General features: G+C 36.5%; 1 protein-coding gene across 1 annotated transcript; it reads right to left on the bottom strand.

Moving 5' to 3' along the window:
• Positions 1 to 1,356: 1,356 nt before the first annotated feature.
• Positions 1,357 to 4,175, bottom strand: LOC126814409 (E3 ubiquitin-protein ligase TRIM71-like). The gene has a single exon (XM_050539512.2). The coding sequence runs from the start codon at positions 3,990 to 3,992 to the stop codon at positions 2,868 to 2,870; it is 1,125 nt and encodes a 374-aa protein (XP_050395469.1). The 5' UTR covers positions 3,993 to 4,175; the 3' UTR covers positions 1,357 to 2,867.
• Positions 4,176 to 17,005: the final 12,830 nt, after the last annotated feature.

Raw genomic sequence — 17,005 nt, 5'->3', positions numbered from 1 at the left:
GGGAAGGTTGTTTATGAGTTGGTGACACGTTTCTATAGTTTTAACTTGGCAACGTGGTATATATAGAGCCAAGAAACTTGTCTACTAGCCATAAACTGATTAAAGCCTTACCAGTTGTTCCTACTTTTAGGTATGTGTTTGTATAAACAAGACACGCATTAAACTCGGCTCAGTCATTTTATATCCGGTGGTATTTAATATTGTTCAAGCTCTGGTGTTTTTAGGCAGAACTTACACGAATAATCTTGATTAATTAGTATTTTGGGACTTGGTTATTCGATATTAAAATCAAATGAGACAATTAAAATATGACATCTTTATGTATTTCTAATAACTATATAATATCTGATTCTGCTAAAAGGATTCTGTCTGTTCGACTTAATGTTCGCTACCACCTAAGGTGATATCACAGACAAGGCCGAAAGCTTCCTGTATTTCATTTAAGCTGCAATTGGGAGCTTACCGGAACATTTTGGATGAAAAACGTGATTCACATTGGGCACCTTTGTTTAAATCTCTAAATTAGCTTACAATCTACCGACGCATCCAATACAACTAAGGAATGCTCACCTTCAAAATTCCAAGAGACAAATTACCATCATATTTATATAACACTACCATGACATTGAGATCCGAAAATTCAACTTAAATTAGCAATCCCCAAATGTAAAAAAAGGCAATGACAAGAAAATTCCAATATACCGCCTCTGTATTCTGGAATTCACTACCTCAAACTGTGGAACATGCGTCTTCATGTTTTATCTTAAAAAAGGAGTTTGTAAGAACATGTTAAATCTGTTAACCCTTGTTAAGTACTGTTGTCCTTTGAATGTATGTTTATGTGCCCCTTTTTTCTTCTGTTTGATATTTCTTTACTATATAACCTTATATAATGTATATATAATATACACTAAAAATATTGTTACGGTGTAGTTGCTTGTTTTATAGAGTAGGAGGGGCATGTTGAAAATTAGAACTCATGTACTAAATATGTTCACTCACAAAAATAAAGTCCTCATTATTATTATTATTATTATTATTATTATTAACATTTCCGCTGTAAACCTGTCCTCTGTAGCTTGATACGAGGTACAATTTGTATGCAACGTATGGACAAAGATGCTCCTCTCATACTTCCGTCTTCATTAGCCCAATTCATTTCATTTCATTTCCTCTCATACTTGTCAAGCAGCTGCGAGTATCCTCGTCGATACGTTTGCATAAAAGTAATAAATGCATTAGTTTGTATTTCCATAAACATTATACCTTGCGTATTAACATGTTCAATTACTAAATGCCTTTGTAGTTTGATTTAAACAAAATTTATTTTTAAAAAATAATAAAATGTTGAGACGATCGTTCGGGGGTTGAAACTAAATACAACTGATCACATGTGTAAACATCATATGAAATACATTAATCATACTGAATAAGGATATACATAATTAAAATAAAGTAATAATGAAAATAATTGTTAACTATTTAGAAATTACTTAAAGATGCATTATGAAGATATATAGCGCAGATCGTTCATTATCTTAGCAACGGTACTTGACAAGCCTCGATTGTCCATTTTATCGTTAAATTTTGAAATCTGTCAGATGTGTACATCCATTTAAATCTCAGCCATCTGATGCTATGGAGAGCTGATTAGAGGCCTGCCATGTTAATTATTAATAATTCATAAAACCAATGTAGCCAAAAGAAAAACCTGCAATAGACAGATTTAGCTCTCATATAAAGCATCTTTAATATTGACCAATAAAATATTTACCCATACATAAATACAAGAATGACTGGTCAGGTTTCTAATAACTTTATAGTAAGTATATACATTCATAACAAATCTATTAGTCAATATACAATCCCGTCTTCATTAATCCAATTACATCATACCAAATAATACATAAATCATTACCAAATAATATTAAATGCAATGGGGTTCAACACGTCTAGCTTTTATGCCCCAGTCGGGCTAATGCCGACGTGCCTACTACGAGGGAAATTATGCCTGGGCTGCATCGCTACGACCTACTCATATTTCGAATTCCAAATGGCAAGGGATCTTTCAGGTGCAGTACCAATTTGTACACGGGACGACTACAACTGTTTCCTTGCCAGGCGATACTGACAATGGGAATCTAAGTTGGAATATCTAACTATGATCGAACCCGGGAAATATTAACAGATAAAAAGTAATCGATGGAACTTGCAAACACGACTGGATATAATGTGCCTTCTACACAAACATTACTGCAAATGGGGTAGCCTTCCCAGGGCGAAAGGTACCCTTCCTGATTCTTGCGTATTATATGTCTAGTAGACTCATTCATTAAACGTTATCAGTGCGTACGGTATATGAGTGAACTGTTTGCATTCCACGTAACTATAATACCACGAGTCTGAATTCCACAACTTATTTAAAGAAGTGACCGGTGTCTTCTTGTATGAAGTAGGGTATGCTTTACCTTTTTAAAATGGAAATTACCATTCTGCATTTAAGGAGTTGACATAGTTGACAATGCTTACAATTTCAGGCATCCATGGATCGATGTTACGGATCAACCATATCAAAGGTTTATTTCAATATCATATTTGGAATCTGTTTAACCAGTTCTATCACAAATGTAAAATCTATAACCCGAGGTCACGAATCAACCATTTCAAAGATCTCTATTTTAATATTGTATATGGTATTCAGTCACATATGTAACATTTGGGCGTGGTCGTCGGTAGTGTGGTAAATACAATAACATCTAGTCATCATTGTGTGAATTCTACCTTGGTAACTTTAACAGATGCTTTTATTCTGAAATTGTTATTCTGGTCCAAAAAACCATTTTGTCCATCTTTAAGCATGTGCCAGTCTATAAACGATGACCACCCCAACCTGCAAATCCTGTTGGTGTGTAAGTATGGTTTTCATTAAACATTACTGTCTTAGCATGAGTTGTATTCAGCAATGTGAGCTTATATTGTGCAGTACAGTTGGTGTTGTGTGTCTTTCTCCAGTACAAATAAAGTCCTAAAGTTGAATTATTGTCCTTGCTTACTTTTTTTACACCTAAATACCATGTCTGTCCGCTTATATGGTAATCAGTACCAGAAACATATTTCCCTTTCTGGAGTTCCAATTCAGCCAAGTTAAAACTACCCGTAAATCTCGATTCCTCTTGAATCTCTACAGTTCCTAGTTGTTTTAATATAATGGTTTTATCAATCACCCCTTTCTCAAAACACGTGTATCTTATATCGGGCATATCCAAATTTCTCAAACAGCTTTTTTCTTTTTCATCTTGAACTCGCGGAATTCTGTTGATTACCTGAACAATAGATTTATCGTTTAAAACATCTGCTGAAGATTTTACACTGGTGTTTAAATCATCAATTGATGTTTTCATTTCTCCAAGAATCTGCAGCAGCTTTCCGGTTTCTTCAGCACGGGATTTCTCAATCTGACCTTTGACCTCTTCACCAAGTTCTTTAATTTCGCAATATATTTGTTTAACTTGTTTATCGACAGTTTTGCAAGATGTTTTAGCTGAGTTATTAATATCTTCTATAACCTTTTCTATAGATTCGCAATATTTTTCAAATTCACTTATTCGATCCCCTAAAACGTCTTTTAAAGTTCTCAATTCTTCTCTAAATTTATCTACATTGTCCCTATCCTGCAAGTCAATGAATTTGTGGGAAATATGGCTAGTCACAAAACAATCAGGGCAAACAGCTATTGCACAATCTTTACAATAACATCTGGCTTCTATCCCTCGGTGATTTGAACAAATGTCCTTAAAATGTGTATCTGAGATTGGATTCACAGTAACATCATCCATATTTACGACTACATGATCTCGACATCCTTTAAAAGAATCATGTGTTTCTTTACAAGAACTACACAAATGTTGTTGACAGTCCTGACACCTAACCTTTGAATTAACACCAGTTTTACATACATCACATGGTGGAATTTCATTTATACAAATTGACATCTCTCCTATTTCTGAAGTAGCAGGGAATTCACCTATACCACCTTCAGGTACCGTCACATCTGCACGGCACAATGGACATGGAAACCGATTGCATGTCGAGACCCTGTTGATATAATCTTCTAGGCATATCAAACAGAAGGAATGTTGACAGTCGATTAGTTTCGGTTGTTTAAAATCGTTTAAACAAATACTACATACTATTTTGTCTATTCTTTCGGCCATTTTGATAGGATATTCTTCGCTGTTACCCACAATACGATTTTATACAATATAATTCACTATTCTTCCCCTACCTAGCACGATGTTCGGTGGATTACATACATGTATCTAGTTCAACCTTATTCCTCAAGTACAGTTTATTGCCACATGTAATCCAATTGTCCAAGTAGTTTACCGATGTTCACAAAGCCGAATACCATTCACTATACAATACGCACTTGAACAACTGTGTATATACTTACTTACACCTTGCCCTTTATGCCTTAAAGTTTAAAACATTATCATATAGTAAACGACCATCTAGATTAGATTATTGCCATATATTGAACGATCGTCTGGATTAGCGTATATAAACACAGTTTCTAAACTACTCGGCTCAGTGTTTGCCACAACATAATATAGTTGCGCTGTGGTGAACAGTATATCGTTTAAATCTGATATAGACAAAGCTTTGCATAATCCACTACATAACCATTTTCATTACATAAAGGGATCAGGCGGTTGCAACTTCTGACACTGTATAGGCAAATGGCCACACGAGAACAAACTTTGAGAGATTTGTTTCGGGCACTGCTCTAACGCTGACTCGACCCGTTAATACCCCTACCTTGCACTATTAAAATGATCTATTAGGGGTCAATGGTGATTTGTAGCGTATAATTATCTCACAACTTTAACAGGCCAGTATTATCTCAGTTTAAGCCAAAAGAATTGAAATAGTGAATGGTGTTTTCTCATCTTTATTGTAGAAAAAATCTTTTTACCCCCTAACCCCCATTTTGTGACAGGGATTAGTTTACATACGATATATAATTTCTTTATATTTTTTTGTGTGGGTGGGGGATATGCTCCGATGCGTGCGCTTTAGATCATAAGGCCGGTCATTGAGTCGCGTGATGTGGTTTCGACCCCAAATTTGTACATGTCAATTAGTAAGGTTGCGGGTCGCCTGTCAAACCTCGTAGATATTCTCCGGGTCCTCTAGTATCTCCCTAGTGCTAAAAGATCCCTACGCTCAAGCGAATGTTTGAAATAAAATTGAAACATGTTAGTTCTGATATGACCTAATTTGGGTTGATTTTACCATGCACCTTATTCTCTGAAAGTGGCAATATCCCTTTAAAATGTCTGCGATTCGTGTGCACTTGACTTAATTGATCAATTTAAAGTGGGTGTGATGTGAATTTAGAAACAGGTTGAGTTGTAGGAGTTATATTGAGAGCTAATTTATCATCTTGTTAAGATGAATGACAGAGTTAAAGACAGGAACTACCATGTTGATTTTATCCGCTGAATCTATTTCTGAACTCATCATTTGTCTTTGTTAATGCACAATTTCTGTAAGCTCTTAAATCATCGCCGTGTATCTCTTACATCATAGATGACAGTGGCGTAGGCAAAATTGCCAAAAGAGAGAGGGACAGCAAATTTTTAAATTTCTTAAAAGTTATTATAGAAAAGGAATATAAATCTACTCTGCAAACTATGGAACGGTTGATAATTAAATGGATTTAAATGGATTTGATCACCCGCGCTATTTAAAAATTTAACGATAAAATGGACAATCGAGGCTTTGTCAAGTATTGTTGCTACAATAAAAAGATTTGCGCTACATCTTGAGACAGTTATAACGTCGACCAAAATAATTTGAATGAAATGTTTGAGCTATTATAGCAAGAACGTCGAGCTGGTTCGTTATCTAAATTATAATGCTCCTTTAAGAGAGTTTTTAATGATCATCCTGATATTCAGGGGCAGATTGGGGCCTGGAAGCGGCCCGGGCTCCCCTGTCGGGGCGGCCCCTTTTACTGAACGCGGAGCCCGGACCCGCCTGGATAATTTTGAAAAATAAACCCCAAATATGCGATTTGGTGGCATATCTGATTATAATCTCTGTCAAATAATATATCTCATAAATCGATTAATTTAGGCCAAAATCCCGACCTGCAACTAATTTACAACCACCAACCTGTGAAATTATCATATCGTCAGATTATGCAGGATTCCGAATTCCGGCCCACACCCAGCACACCCGGCCCAGAAAGTCTATTATACCAGCCCATTCCAGACTCCAGTGATGGAGTGGCGGCCCGTTAAAGACACCGGCCACATACAACATGATCATCATCGCTCCATGGCCGGTCCAATACCCCCCCCCCCACCCCATATAATGTTCAGCAGAAAAAGTTTTTTTTTAGACAAATTGGACAAAATAGGTTTTTTTTCATTGTTTTCGGACCGGCCCTTCGCCCGATCGCCCGATGGCCCAATCCGCCCCTGCTGATATTACAAGATGTGTAATAATAATCAGAGCCGGGTAAAGTGTACGTTATATCTCATGTACCAAAACGTATTTGAACAAAATAAAATCCATTATCCTTTAGTGGGGATTAAGCGTGAGCAAACATAAAAAAAAACTACCACAGTTATATTGGGCGTTTATTATACACAAGCACGCCGTTTCGATAAGTATCCTTACCGTTATCAAACAGTGTTTTTGTTTGTCTATATATAATTGCCCCACACATTTGTTACTCTGCTTGAAAACGTGGAGAGAATACTCTTCGAAAGGTTGCACAAATAAATCAAAGGAGGAAAGTCTCTAACTCAATATGTCGACATTGCAAATTCGATTTATTTTCTAATTTAAATCAACATCGATTTTGTTATCTTACTGTGAAAAGATGGGCTTCTTTATCATTACATTATTATATGCGACCCATTAGTGTCCATTTCTATTTGCCAAAGAATACAGATTTTTAACCCCTTACTGCTAGCTCCCGGATCCATTCATTTTTTTTTTAATTGTTTGTCTGTTTGTGTTTTTCTGAGTATGATGTTTTGTCCGTGTATTTGGTTTTGTGTAAATTTTGTGTGGTGTAGTCAGCCTGCACTTACTATTTAAGTAATTGTTCCTCCATTTGCAAGTAGCTAGTATATTACTACAATAAATTTTGCCCTGACAGCAAGTGCTACGGCCCACACTTATTTCGAATGCCAGTTGCCAACGTTATTTACGTTGGTTCTTTTCATCTTCAAGTTGAATTCCGTGACTTGAACCAATTCCTGACCTGAAACTTGTTATCTCTTTTATGAATAACTTATTTTCTTTCCAGTCAGTTGGGAGTTACAGTAGGCCTAGCCGAGTTGCATATTGTAAAGCTAGGTATTGTTAGCCCAGGCATTTAACTCTATTCTGCATCATTCCGAGCATTTGCTGCAATAGAAATACCGACCACCCTCCTTCGATCGGCGTAATAACCAATTTAGATCGGAGTATAAAAACCTTTAACAGCTACTAGATTTAAGGGGGGATAACTCCATTTGATCTGTCGAAAAAAAACTTCAGCAATATTTTCTATAGAATTGTTTATTTTGTTAAGACAAATATTAACAATCCAAGATTGCCGACCACATTTTCATCATAAACGATGGAACCATTATCTATGCCGGCCCAGTTTGACAAAATTGGGAAAACGATATAGCAGACAGCTCCAGGGCACAGGAAGATATAAGAAAATATATAGATTGTGGATTATTACTTGTATTAGGAACTGTCTCAGAGCGGACAATGTCCACTAAGGTTGAGCTAGCCGTCATGGTAACTGCTAGTAATTATATATACATTGTAAGTAGGCTTTTTAGTTGAAATGTTGGGTGCAAAATTCCTTTAGGTCAGGATATTCCAGCATGGTCTTCCATTAATGTGGAAACAAGTCACAGGACCTTGAGTCTGAGTTGAGAGTCGAGACCCAAGTTGCAGTAGCCTACCTCAAGCTCAAGTCTTGAGTCGTGCCCAAAGTGGCTGTACATCGGTCCAGTCAAGGTCCCAAGTCAGCACATCTCGAGACGGTGTCGGGTCCTAAGTGTCTGATCCCCCGGTCTCAAGTTGGGTCCCAAGTTGGTGCAGCTTAATATGTTCGCATAGGTTGCACAAACCCCAAGTCCAGTGCAAGTCGCTAGTTCATCAAATGTCCACTCCCAGTGACTCGAATCTTCGATTTTTCAAGTCCAGAATTATCACGACTGTTGGGTCCGAGTCTCTTGTCTTGTCTTTGATGCGACTTAACTTAAGTCAGACTTAATGAGCCCGAGTCACAAAACTCAAGTTCTCACCTCTGGGAATAATGTCTAGTCAATCGGATAAAACAAAAAAAACATAGTTCTGTTTACATGTTGGCATGTAGGCCTACTGAAAACAACCCTGAGAGTTGGAATTCGAAATAAGAGTAGGGCTGTTGGGACAAAATTTCACTGCCTTTGTTAGTCTGGAAAAGAGAAGTGGCACGTTAAAGCCCATCTTCATTTCTGTGCGAAGGCCCGGTCGCCAGGATGATGACGTGATCACAGCAATGACTTTTTAATAATTTTTCACTCAGCAAGACCTAGGCCTGTCCTCTGAAGTAGATAGACCTACAACGGCTACAAGTAATGCCTTTTAGATCTCATTTCATAAAAGGCGACAAAGCATTCTCAGGCTTTAGTTTAGAATTTACACAACTTTCAATCACTGTTTATGAGAAATATCTTTGATCCAGAAACACAAAAATTTGCATGTAGTTTCTTATTGATGTATTTGATACATAAAAACAACAAAAGTTTTTTTAAGGTGAACAATTTTGAATAAATTATTAACTTAAGTCTGAGAATGCTTTGTGAACATGGGGCTGGGTTCATATTAAATATAGGCCTATTGTACATTGGCATTTTTACCTCTCAAATGATTTAGTCATTACTGCACATGGTATGTATGGAATTTAGAACATGTTTTATTTACCTTATATTCTGAACTCAATCGAGAACAATCAACAATAGAATTATGTTTTCTCATAACAATAGATCTATTATTGTTATCAATAAATCTTTTTTTTTTATATTTTATTCAGAAATTCATGAAATATCAGAATAAATTAACATGATTGTATGAATGAATAATGTTGTTTTTTGTCAATAGGATTGTGTGACGACAGAGTCCTTGATTAACAATAAGGGAACAGGTATGGTGACCATCTGAAGCTAAAAAGATATATGTGTGAAGAGTTTATGATGTAGTTGTTTAGTAATTGACCAATTGATATATAAGGTAATTTGTATTAACTATGGTTATTTCAGGGCTCACCTTTGGCCTTGGGTCATGCCAATCTGTTTCACAGAGGATTACGAAAAAGTTCTAATATCTCTGTAAAAGATGACCTTACTTTTCAGAATACCATCTCTTTTTAACCATTTCCATCTTTATTAACCAAGTCAGGGCAGAACATTGGGATATTAAACCCCATTTCATGTCAATTAAACCATTTATGCTAGTTCCTAGCATTTATCTGTTATATTTTCATAGAAAAGCTTACATCTAATTGTACAGGTGTATTGACTTTAGACTAGTAGCATGCACAGGTTCATGCATGAACACAGTTGCAAGACATTTTAAATGCTATATTTTTGTTTGACTCCAATCTTGATCTTAACAAAGTGTGGTACTTTATTATTTCTTATCACTTCAAAAACAAATTAAAAAGATTAAAAAAAATTTGGGTAGAATGTTGAAAGGAAATAGAATCTGTTCTCATCAGATTACAGGCTAATAAAGGAAGAGGTGAAATTACGAAAAACCTGTTTATAAAGGGGTAAACATCCTCTCTTAATAAAAATATCTTTTTTTAATACAATAATCAGATGTTTATCTTTTATGCATGGATTATGAAATACATAGGTTGATAGATAAAAAATAAGAAAAGCTGGCTGTCAATAAGATTTACCCAGTGTGCATTGACCTTCGGATAGGAATAAAAAAACAAAACAAGGGCCACCTGTGTACACATTGATGTGTAGGTAAAAGAATCCTTTGGTAAATGGAATGCAAAAAAGCTGATCTCCAGGAAAAAGTCTCTACCAGACATTTCACATGTAACTATTTTAAAGCGTGTTGAGATATTATTTGTATATTGTAATGCGCTATATGAGAATAAATTATTATTATTATTATTAATATAAAGTGGGGGGGGGGCACGGTGGCTAAGTGGGTAAATGGGCTGGCTCGCTAGCCTCGAGGTCGGGTGTTCGATCTCTGCATTTGTCGAGAAAGTTCATCCAGATTTTTGGGCGTGGTTCCTCCTTGTCAGTGATGCAGGACGGAGGGCCTGACAAGGACAGCTGTCTAGTCATTCGGATGGGACAAAAAACCAAGGTCCCGTGTACACATTGGCATGCACGTAAAAGATCCCTTGACAGTTGGAATTCGATATAAGAGTAGGCCATAGTGTCGCTGTCCAGGCAAAATTTCCCTCATAGCACACTGTATGGCGTATGCCCGTCTTCATTAGCCCAGTTCGGAGCAGAACAGTAGGACGATAAACTCCATTTCATTTCATTTCAAATATAAAGTACTATGTTAGTCCCATATTTGTATTGTAAGCAAATCCCCTTTCCATTCCTTTTTGCATAGTAATTTTAAGACTTACTGATGGTTGTGTGAGACTGTGTATAAATGAATTTACCATTTTATACTACTCTTTAAATGAACTATTTTATACTACTCTGTAAATGAACCATTTCTATCAGCTCTCCCATTTCTACTAGTTTTCCCATTTCTATCGTTCTCCCATTTCCAAGTTTTAAAAGATACGTTATGGAAGATTTAAATAAAGAGATGGCAATTCTTAGCATATATAGTTTTGATTATCAAGTAACATTGCTATAATAAACAGTCTTGATTATCCATTTTAATGTTAAATTAACAAATGACAGGGTGTTCTCGGACATTTAATATCTAGGCATTATGTCCCAGTTATCAAATCCCATTAAAGATTCAATTTTTTCCATATCAGTAGGAATTTGCATCAGATTAAATTGTTTCTGCTGTAGTACTGCATTGTTTGCTTTGTCTACATTTCCTTGACCAGTGTGTAAATTACAAAGAGTAGGTCATCTAGCTGTTGAACCTTGTGCGTTTTCTTCGAATTCCTTTCATTCCTCACACTTCTAATTAAAGACCCATATGTGAGAGAAAGAGAAATGTGGTTTAACGTCTACTCGACAGAAATAGGTCATTTCGGGACTAACATAATAAATATGGTTTTAATTTTATTTCAATAATTCGCTTGCACATAGGGGGCTTTAGCAGTTGGAGGACCCGGAGAAAACCCACAATGTTGAGACCCACATGTGCAAGCGAATTATGAAATAGTGCCAAAATGACCTAGTCTATGTAAATGACAGGAGTAGAGTCATCTAGCTGTTGAACCTTGTGGATTTTCTTCGGATTCCCATCATTCCTCTCACTTCTAAAGACCCATATGTGCAAGCGAATTATGAAATAGTGCCAAAATGACCTAGTCTATGTCAAGTGGATGTTAACCTCATTTCTCTCTGTTGACCTGGTATGAGGTCATTAAATAACTATTTATGCACACTTATTATACCCTGGTGTGTACTTTCCCATACTCTCTGTAACACCAAGACCTTTTGTCAACCGTGTCAATAGAAATTGTTGACAGATGTATTCAAGTGGAACGTTACGCTACACGGACAAACGAATAACCTAATAATTTGCTTATTGACTAATGCTCGTAATATTTTGGGTATAATAAAAGGAATATGATCTCCCTGAAAAGAATTTCTAATCAGCCATTAATGTGTTTTTTTGGCCTTGGGGGTTGCCATTTTTTTTTGAAAAAATATAAATTGAATGTAATTTCTAACCATTCATTAAATTTAAAAGTACACAATGTCTCTCCTTTGAAATTAGGGTCGTTTGATGGCTGAGTGGTTAGCATGCTGCATCATAAGGTCTATTGAGTCGACTGGCGTGGTTTCGATTCCCCGGTTGTACATGACAAGGATTAGGGTCGCCTGTCCAACCTCGTGGGTTTTCTCCAGGTCCTCCAATTTACCTCCCACTGCTAAAGACCCCTACGCGGAAGCGAATTATTGAAATAAAATTGACCAATATGTTGGTCTCGAAATGACCTAGTTTCTGTCGAGTGGAGGTTAAACTCCATTTCTCTCTCTCTCCTTTTGAAATTAGTTGGTTAACTAGTAATCATTTAAGAAATGAAAATGAAATGAAATGGGGTTTAACGTCCTACTGTTCTGCTCCAAAACTGGGCTAATGAAGACCAGCATATATTCAAATTCCAACTGCCAAGGGATCTTTTACGTGCATGCCAATATGTACATGGGACCTCGTTTTTTTGTCCCATCCAAACGACTAGACAACTGTCCTTGTCAGGCCCTCCCTCCGCCCTGCATCACTGACAAGGGGAAACCCCGCCGAAAAATCTGGATGAACTTTATCGGCCAATGCAGGGATCGAACACCCGACCTCCAGGCTAACGAGCCAGCGTCTTACCCACTTAGCCATTTAAAAGAGAGAGAGGATTGAATGTCCACTTAACCAAGCTAGGTCAAGTTGGGACTGACATGTGGTTCAACTTTTTTCAATGAATTGCTTTTTAGTAGTGGTTTTCAGCAGTGGGATGAAATTGGAGGACCGTGAGAAAACCCACAAGGTTGGACAAGCCACTCTGTCATATGGTTCAATTTTATTTCAATAATTTGTTTTCATGTAGGACAGGTCACCCAACTTGACTCAATGACAGACTTTGTGCTCTAAAGTGCATGTATTAAACCATTCGGACACCCATCCACCCTCCCACCCTCCACTTAATCACTTATAATGGTGATGTTACAGTTAATTTAATGGTGAATAGATCTATAATTATAGATATATAACTGTACTACATGCTGTCTACTCTTGTTGATTACATTAGCTATATACCGGTAATACCTGAACCATAGAGAGAGAATGTCTGCTCAAATACAATTACATACTCTTGTAACACACTGCCTGCACTATTTGTATGTTATACAACAGGGTTCCCGCGGTCCTTGAAAATCCTTGAATATCCTTAAATTTAAAATTTCATTTTCAAGGTCTTGAATATCCTTGAATTTCGCGGAAATAGGAAAATATCCTTGAATTTCTGTTGAGATCCTTAATTTTGTTTCAAATGTCTTCAATTCCTTTTAAATATGAGATTATAACGATAGTTGGTAATGTTTTGGTTATTTTTAAGATGAAAAATTGTAACTTTAGGCTAAAAAATGTCCTTGAAAACCCTTGAATTTAGATGTATATTTATCCTTGAATATCCTTGAAAAAAAGTTTGACGAAGCCGTGGGAACCCTGTACAAGACTATCATTCTGTTTGGGGGTGTCCGCATTGCATCACAAGGTCTGTCATTGAGTTTCCACACCCCACTTGTACATGAGAAGGAGTAGGGTCACCTGTCCAACCCTCATGGGTTTTCTCCGGGTCCTCCAGTTTTCTCCCACTGCTAAAGACGCCAATGCAAGTGAATTATTGAAATAATTTTAGTTCAGAAATGGCCTAGTTTGTGTTGAGTGGATGTTAAAATGCCATCTCTCTCTCTCTCTCTCTCTCACACACACATCAAAGATTTGATATTATTGATGTATATAAGTAATTAGACTGTAAAATACACTGAGAGGTGTATAAATACTGACATGGTATTATTATGTTAAAGTGCCATCTCTCTCTCTCTCTCTCTCTCTCTCTCTCTCTCAATCATTCAATTTACTGACAATCATTATTTTATATTTGTTTTGGTCTTATGTTGATTAGGAGCTATGAATGATGGCTTGCTAAACCAGAGTTTAAGTGTTTGATTCATGCATTGGCCAAGAAAGTTTATCAGGATTTCCTAGCATGGTTCCTCCTCGTCAGTGGTGCAGGCTGGAGAGTCTGGCAAAGGACAACATATAGCCAATCTGATGGGACAAAAAAACGAGGTCCTGTGTACACATTGAGAGGTGGAATTAAATATAAGAGTAGGCTATAGCGCTACTGTCTGGGCAAAATTTACCTCATAGCACACTGTATAACGTATGTGCAGTCTTCGTAATTAGTCAAGTTGGACCAGAGCACTACAGTAGGACACTAAACCCCATTTCATTTCTTATGTTGATCTATTTTTATCTAGAAAATCCTGCGACCCCCATTGAGGTGGTCCTCGCAAGTCTTTGAGACTCTTATTGATAAATTAACAAATAACTCAATCTTTTCAAACTAAATAATATAATACAATGTGTATAATAAAAGGGACATCTCTCTATGTTATACCTGTGTTAAAAGTTAATTAAGGTATATTGCCCTGGGGGTTAATCAGGTAATGGAAATAATCACCTGTGCGATATCTGTCAGCCACTCATCCTCTATTTACAGGTGTTAATACATAGCTCAATTATAGGCTTACATATAGTCTCTCACAACCAGATTCAATACAATATAATATCATTATGTGAGTCTTGTTAAACGTGACTACTCGATCCCTGCATATTACTTTATGTACTTGATGGCCTTTGACCTTATCAGTTCATCACTGGACTCTGGGAAGACAAACATACCACTATCCCTTATTAAAACAAAAAACTCACCAAATTGATTAGGTATGCAAATGATCATGTCATGCATGCAGCAGAGTGTGCTCTTTCAAGAACACCTTATACCATTTTTTATTCAAAGGGTGACTATTATTGTTGTACATTTGAATTAGGCAATTTTATTTATCTTCACTTTGATTATCAAACACAGAAATTCCAGCTGCAGATACAACCAGACATAGTAGTTCTGTTTGTGAATGGGTCATTCTGGCTATTAAACTGGTGGAGGAAAGAACAGAAAACTCATGAGGTTAGGCAGTTGACCTAGTAGTTCCTTGTGATTTCTCATTCCACTCATGTACGCATTGGTAAGCACGTAAAAGAACACTTGACATGTGGAATTTGTGAAGAGTACTTCCCGCCATAGCATGTAACCAGCATGGGTATAGATACACCACCATCTGTCATACTTTCCAACATAGCATGTACACAGCATGGGTATAGATACACCACCGTCTGGCATACTTTCCAACATAGCATGAACACAGCATAGTCAAACACCACTGTCCAGCATATTTCCCCCATAGCATGTACACAGCATAGTGTATAGATACACTATTATCTGGCATACTTTCCCTCATAGCACATACACAGCATGAGCATAGTGTGGGGGGGTTGGATGGCTGAATGGTTAGCACGTACGCGCTGTATCATAAAGTCTGTCATTGAGTCAACTAGCGGGGTTCCTACAAGGAGTAGGATTGCCTGTCCAACCTCGTGGGTTTTCTCCGGGTCCTCCGGTTTCCTCCCACTGCTAAAGACCCCTACGCGCAAGCGAATTATGGAAATAAAATTGAACCATATGTTAGTCCCGAAATGACCTAGTTTGTGTCAAGTGGACGTTAAATCCCATTTCTCTCTCTCTCTGAGCATAGTGTATGGATACTCATCTTCACTACATTATGTTGCACTGCAGTTAATCGCTCTGAGATAGAATGTCATTGTTTTTTACTATGAGGAATAGTTTCTCATATAGCCCTGAGGTTTATTTGTTAACAAAAATGGGAAAAGGGACATTGTAAAGTGATTATTTTTAACAAGTAATTATAACCAGTACTTGAAAGTCATTTGAGGCAGACTTCAATATGTGAAAGTTGTAAGCCCTATCTCTAAAAGAAATATCAGTTCAATAATGGCTCATATCAGTTCCATTCAGTATTTATAAAGAAATTTAAGAATTGAAAATTTGGCAACATGTGTCATCCACTGCAGCTCAGCCAGCACCATCTATGTGTTTTGTTAAATCTTTGATGGGTCTCTTTTTAATTTTTAATCTGAATGAATCCAAGCTGGGAAATTATCTGCGACTGATATTTTGATTTTGTTTTCTTAAACATACATTATGCAAGATCTAAATCTGATTATTGCAAGTCTTTATTTAGGCTTCAGATGTCATAGAAACTATAAATTAGATCTTTATTTACACAAAAAGTACAAAATCAACTCTGTAGACCCATAGATGGCTTGGATACAGTTTGGATTTAAACAGTCCTCCATTTAAAATTAAATCAATAAATGGCGGACCAAGCTAACGTTTACCGTTAGTCGCTGATGTCACTACTAGAAACTGGTGATGAACGGCCTGCCATGTGAGGCTACAATAGCCATTGAGCATGTTACTTGATAATTGAGAATACGTGGGTGGAGTTATCGTCTGTCAAACGATCACCAATTCTCATAGACAGTGCAGATGCAATTGATGCCTATTTATAGTCCAAACTTCCAACAGTGACAATTCCGTTCAGAAGAAAGTAATTTGACTGAAATTTTCTTTTTTTACCATCTATTTTTTAATTATTATAGCAAGAATGGCCAACCCTTTTTATAAAACTCTTAACTAATGTATCTTTAAATAGGCCCTAATTAATTTAGGGCACATTTCAATTTATATTAAGTCATGGAATTTTTGATATTTTCGGAAAAGTGCAAATGAGGTACAAAGACTTTAGAAGTGATAGTAAATAATGTCTCAGATGTATCTGTAGGCTAGAAAATTTAAAACCCAACACTAACAATTAAATCAGTTAAAAATCTGAACATACTACCACAATTCCTTCAGTGTTACAAATTCTTTAAATCTTTAAATAATGATTTGTGCTTAAATATGACATTTTTAGAATGTATGTTTAGTTATTCTTTTGATAATTATCGCATTAATAAACATTAAACAAATCTATGCAATTGGCCCCCTTTATACGTCTTCGAATCACACAATCACAAACATTTTCCCATACATACAATCTTTAGCTTATACTTCTTTCAAAAATCATAATCTTTTTATAACCATCTCTTGACAATACAATCATCTGTCCTACAATATGGATGTCCAGTT

Source organism: Patella vulgata, chromosome 3 (assembly GCF_932274485.2).
Source record: "Patella vulgata chromosome 3, xgPatVulg1.2, whole genome shotgun sequence".
Taxonomy (NCBI): domain Eukaryota; kingdom Metazoa; phylum Mollusca; class Gastropoda; family Patellidae; genus Patella; species Patella vulgata.
This window is presented reverse-complemented; position numbering and strand designations above follow the sequence as displayed.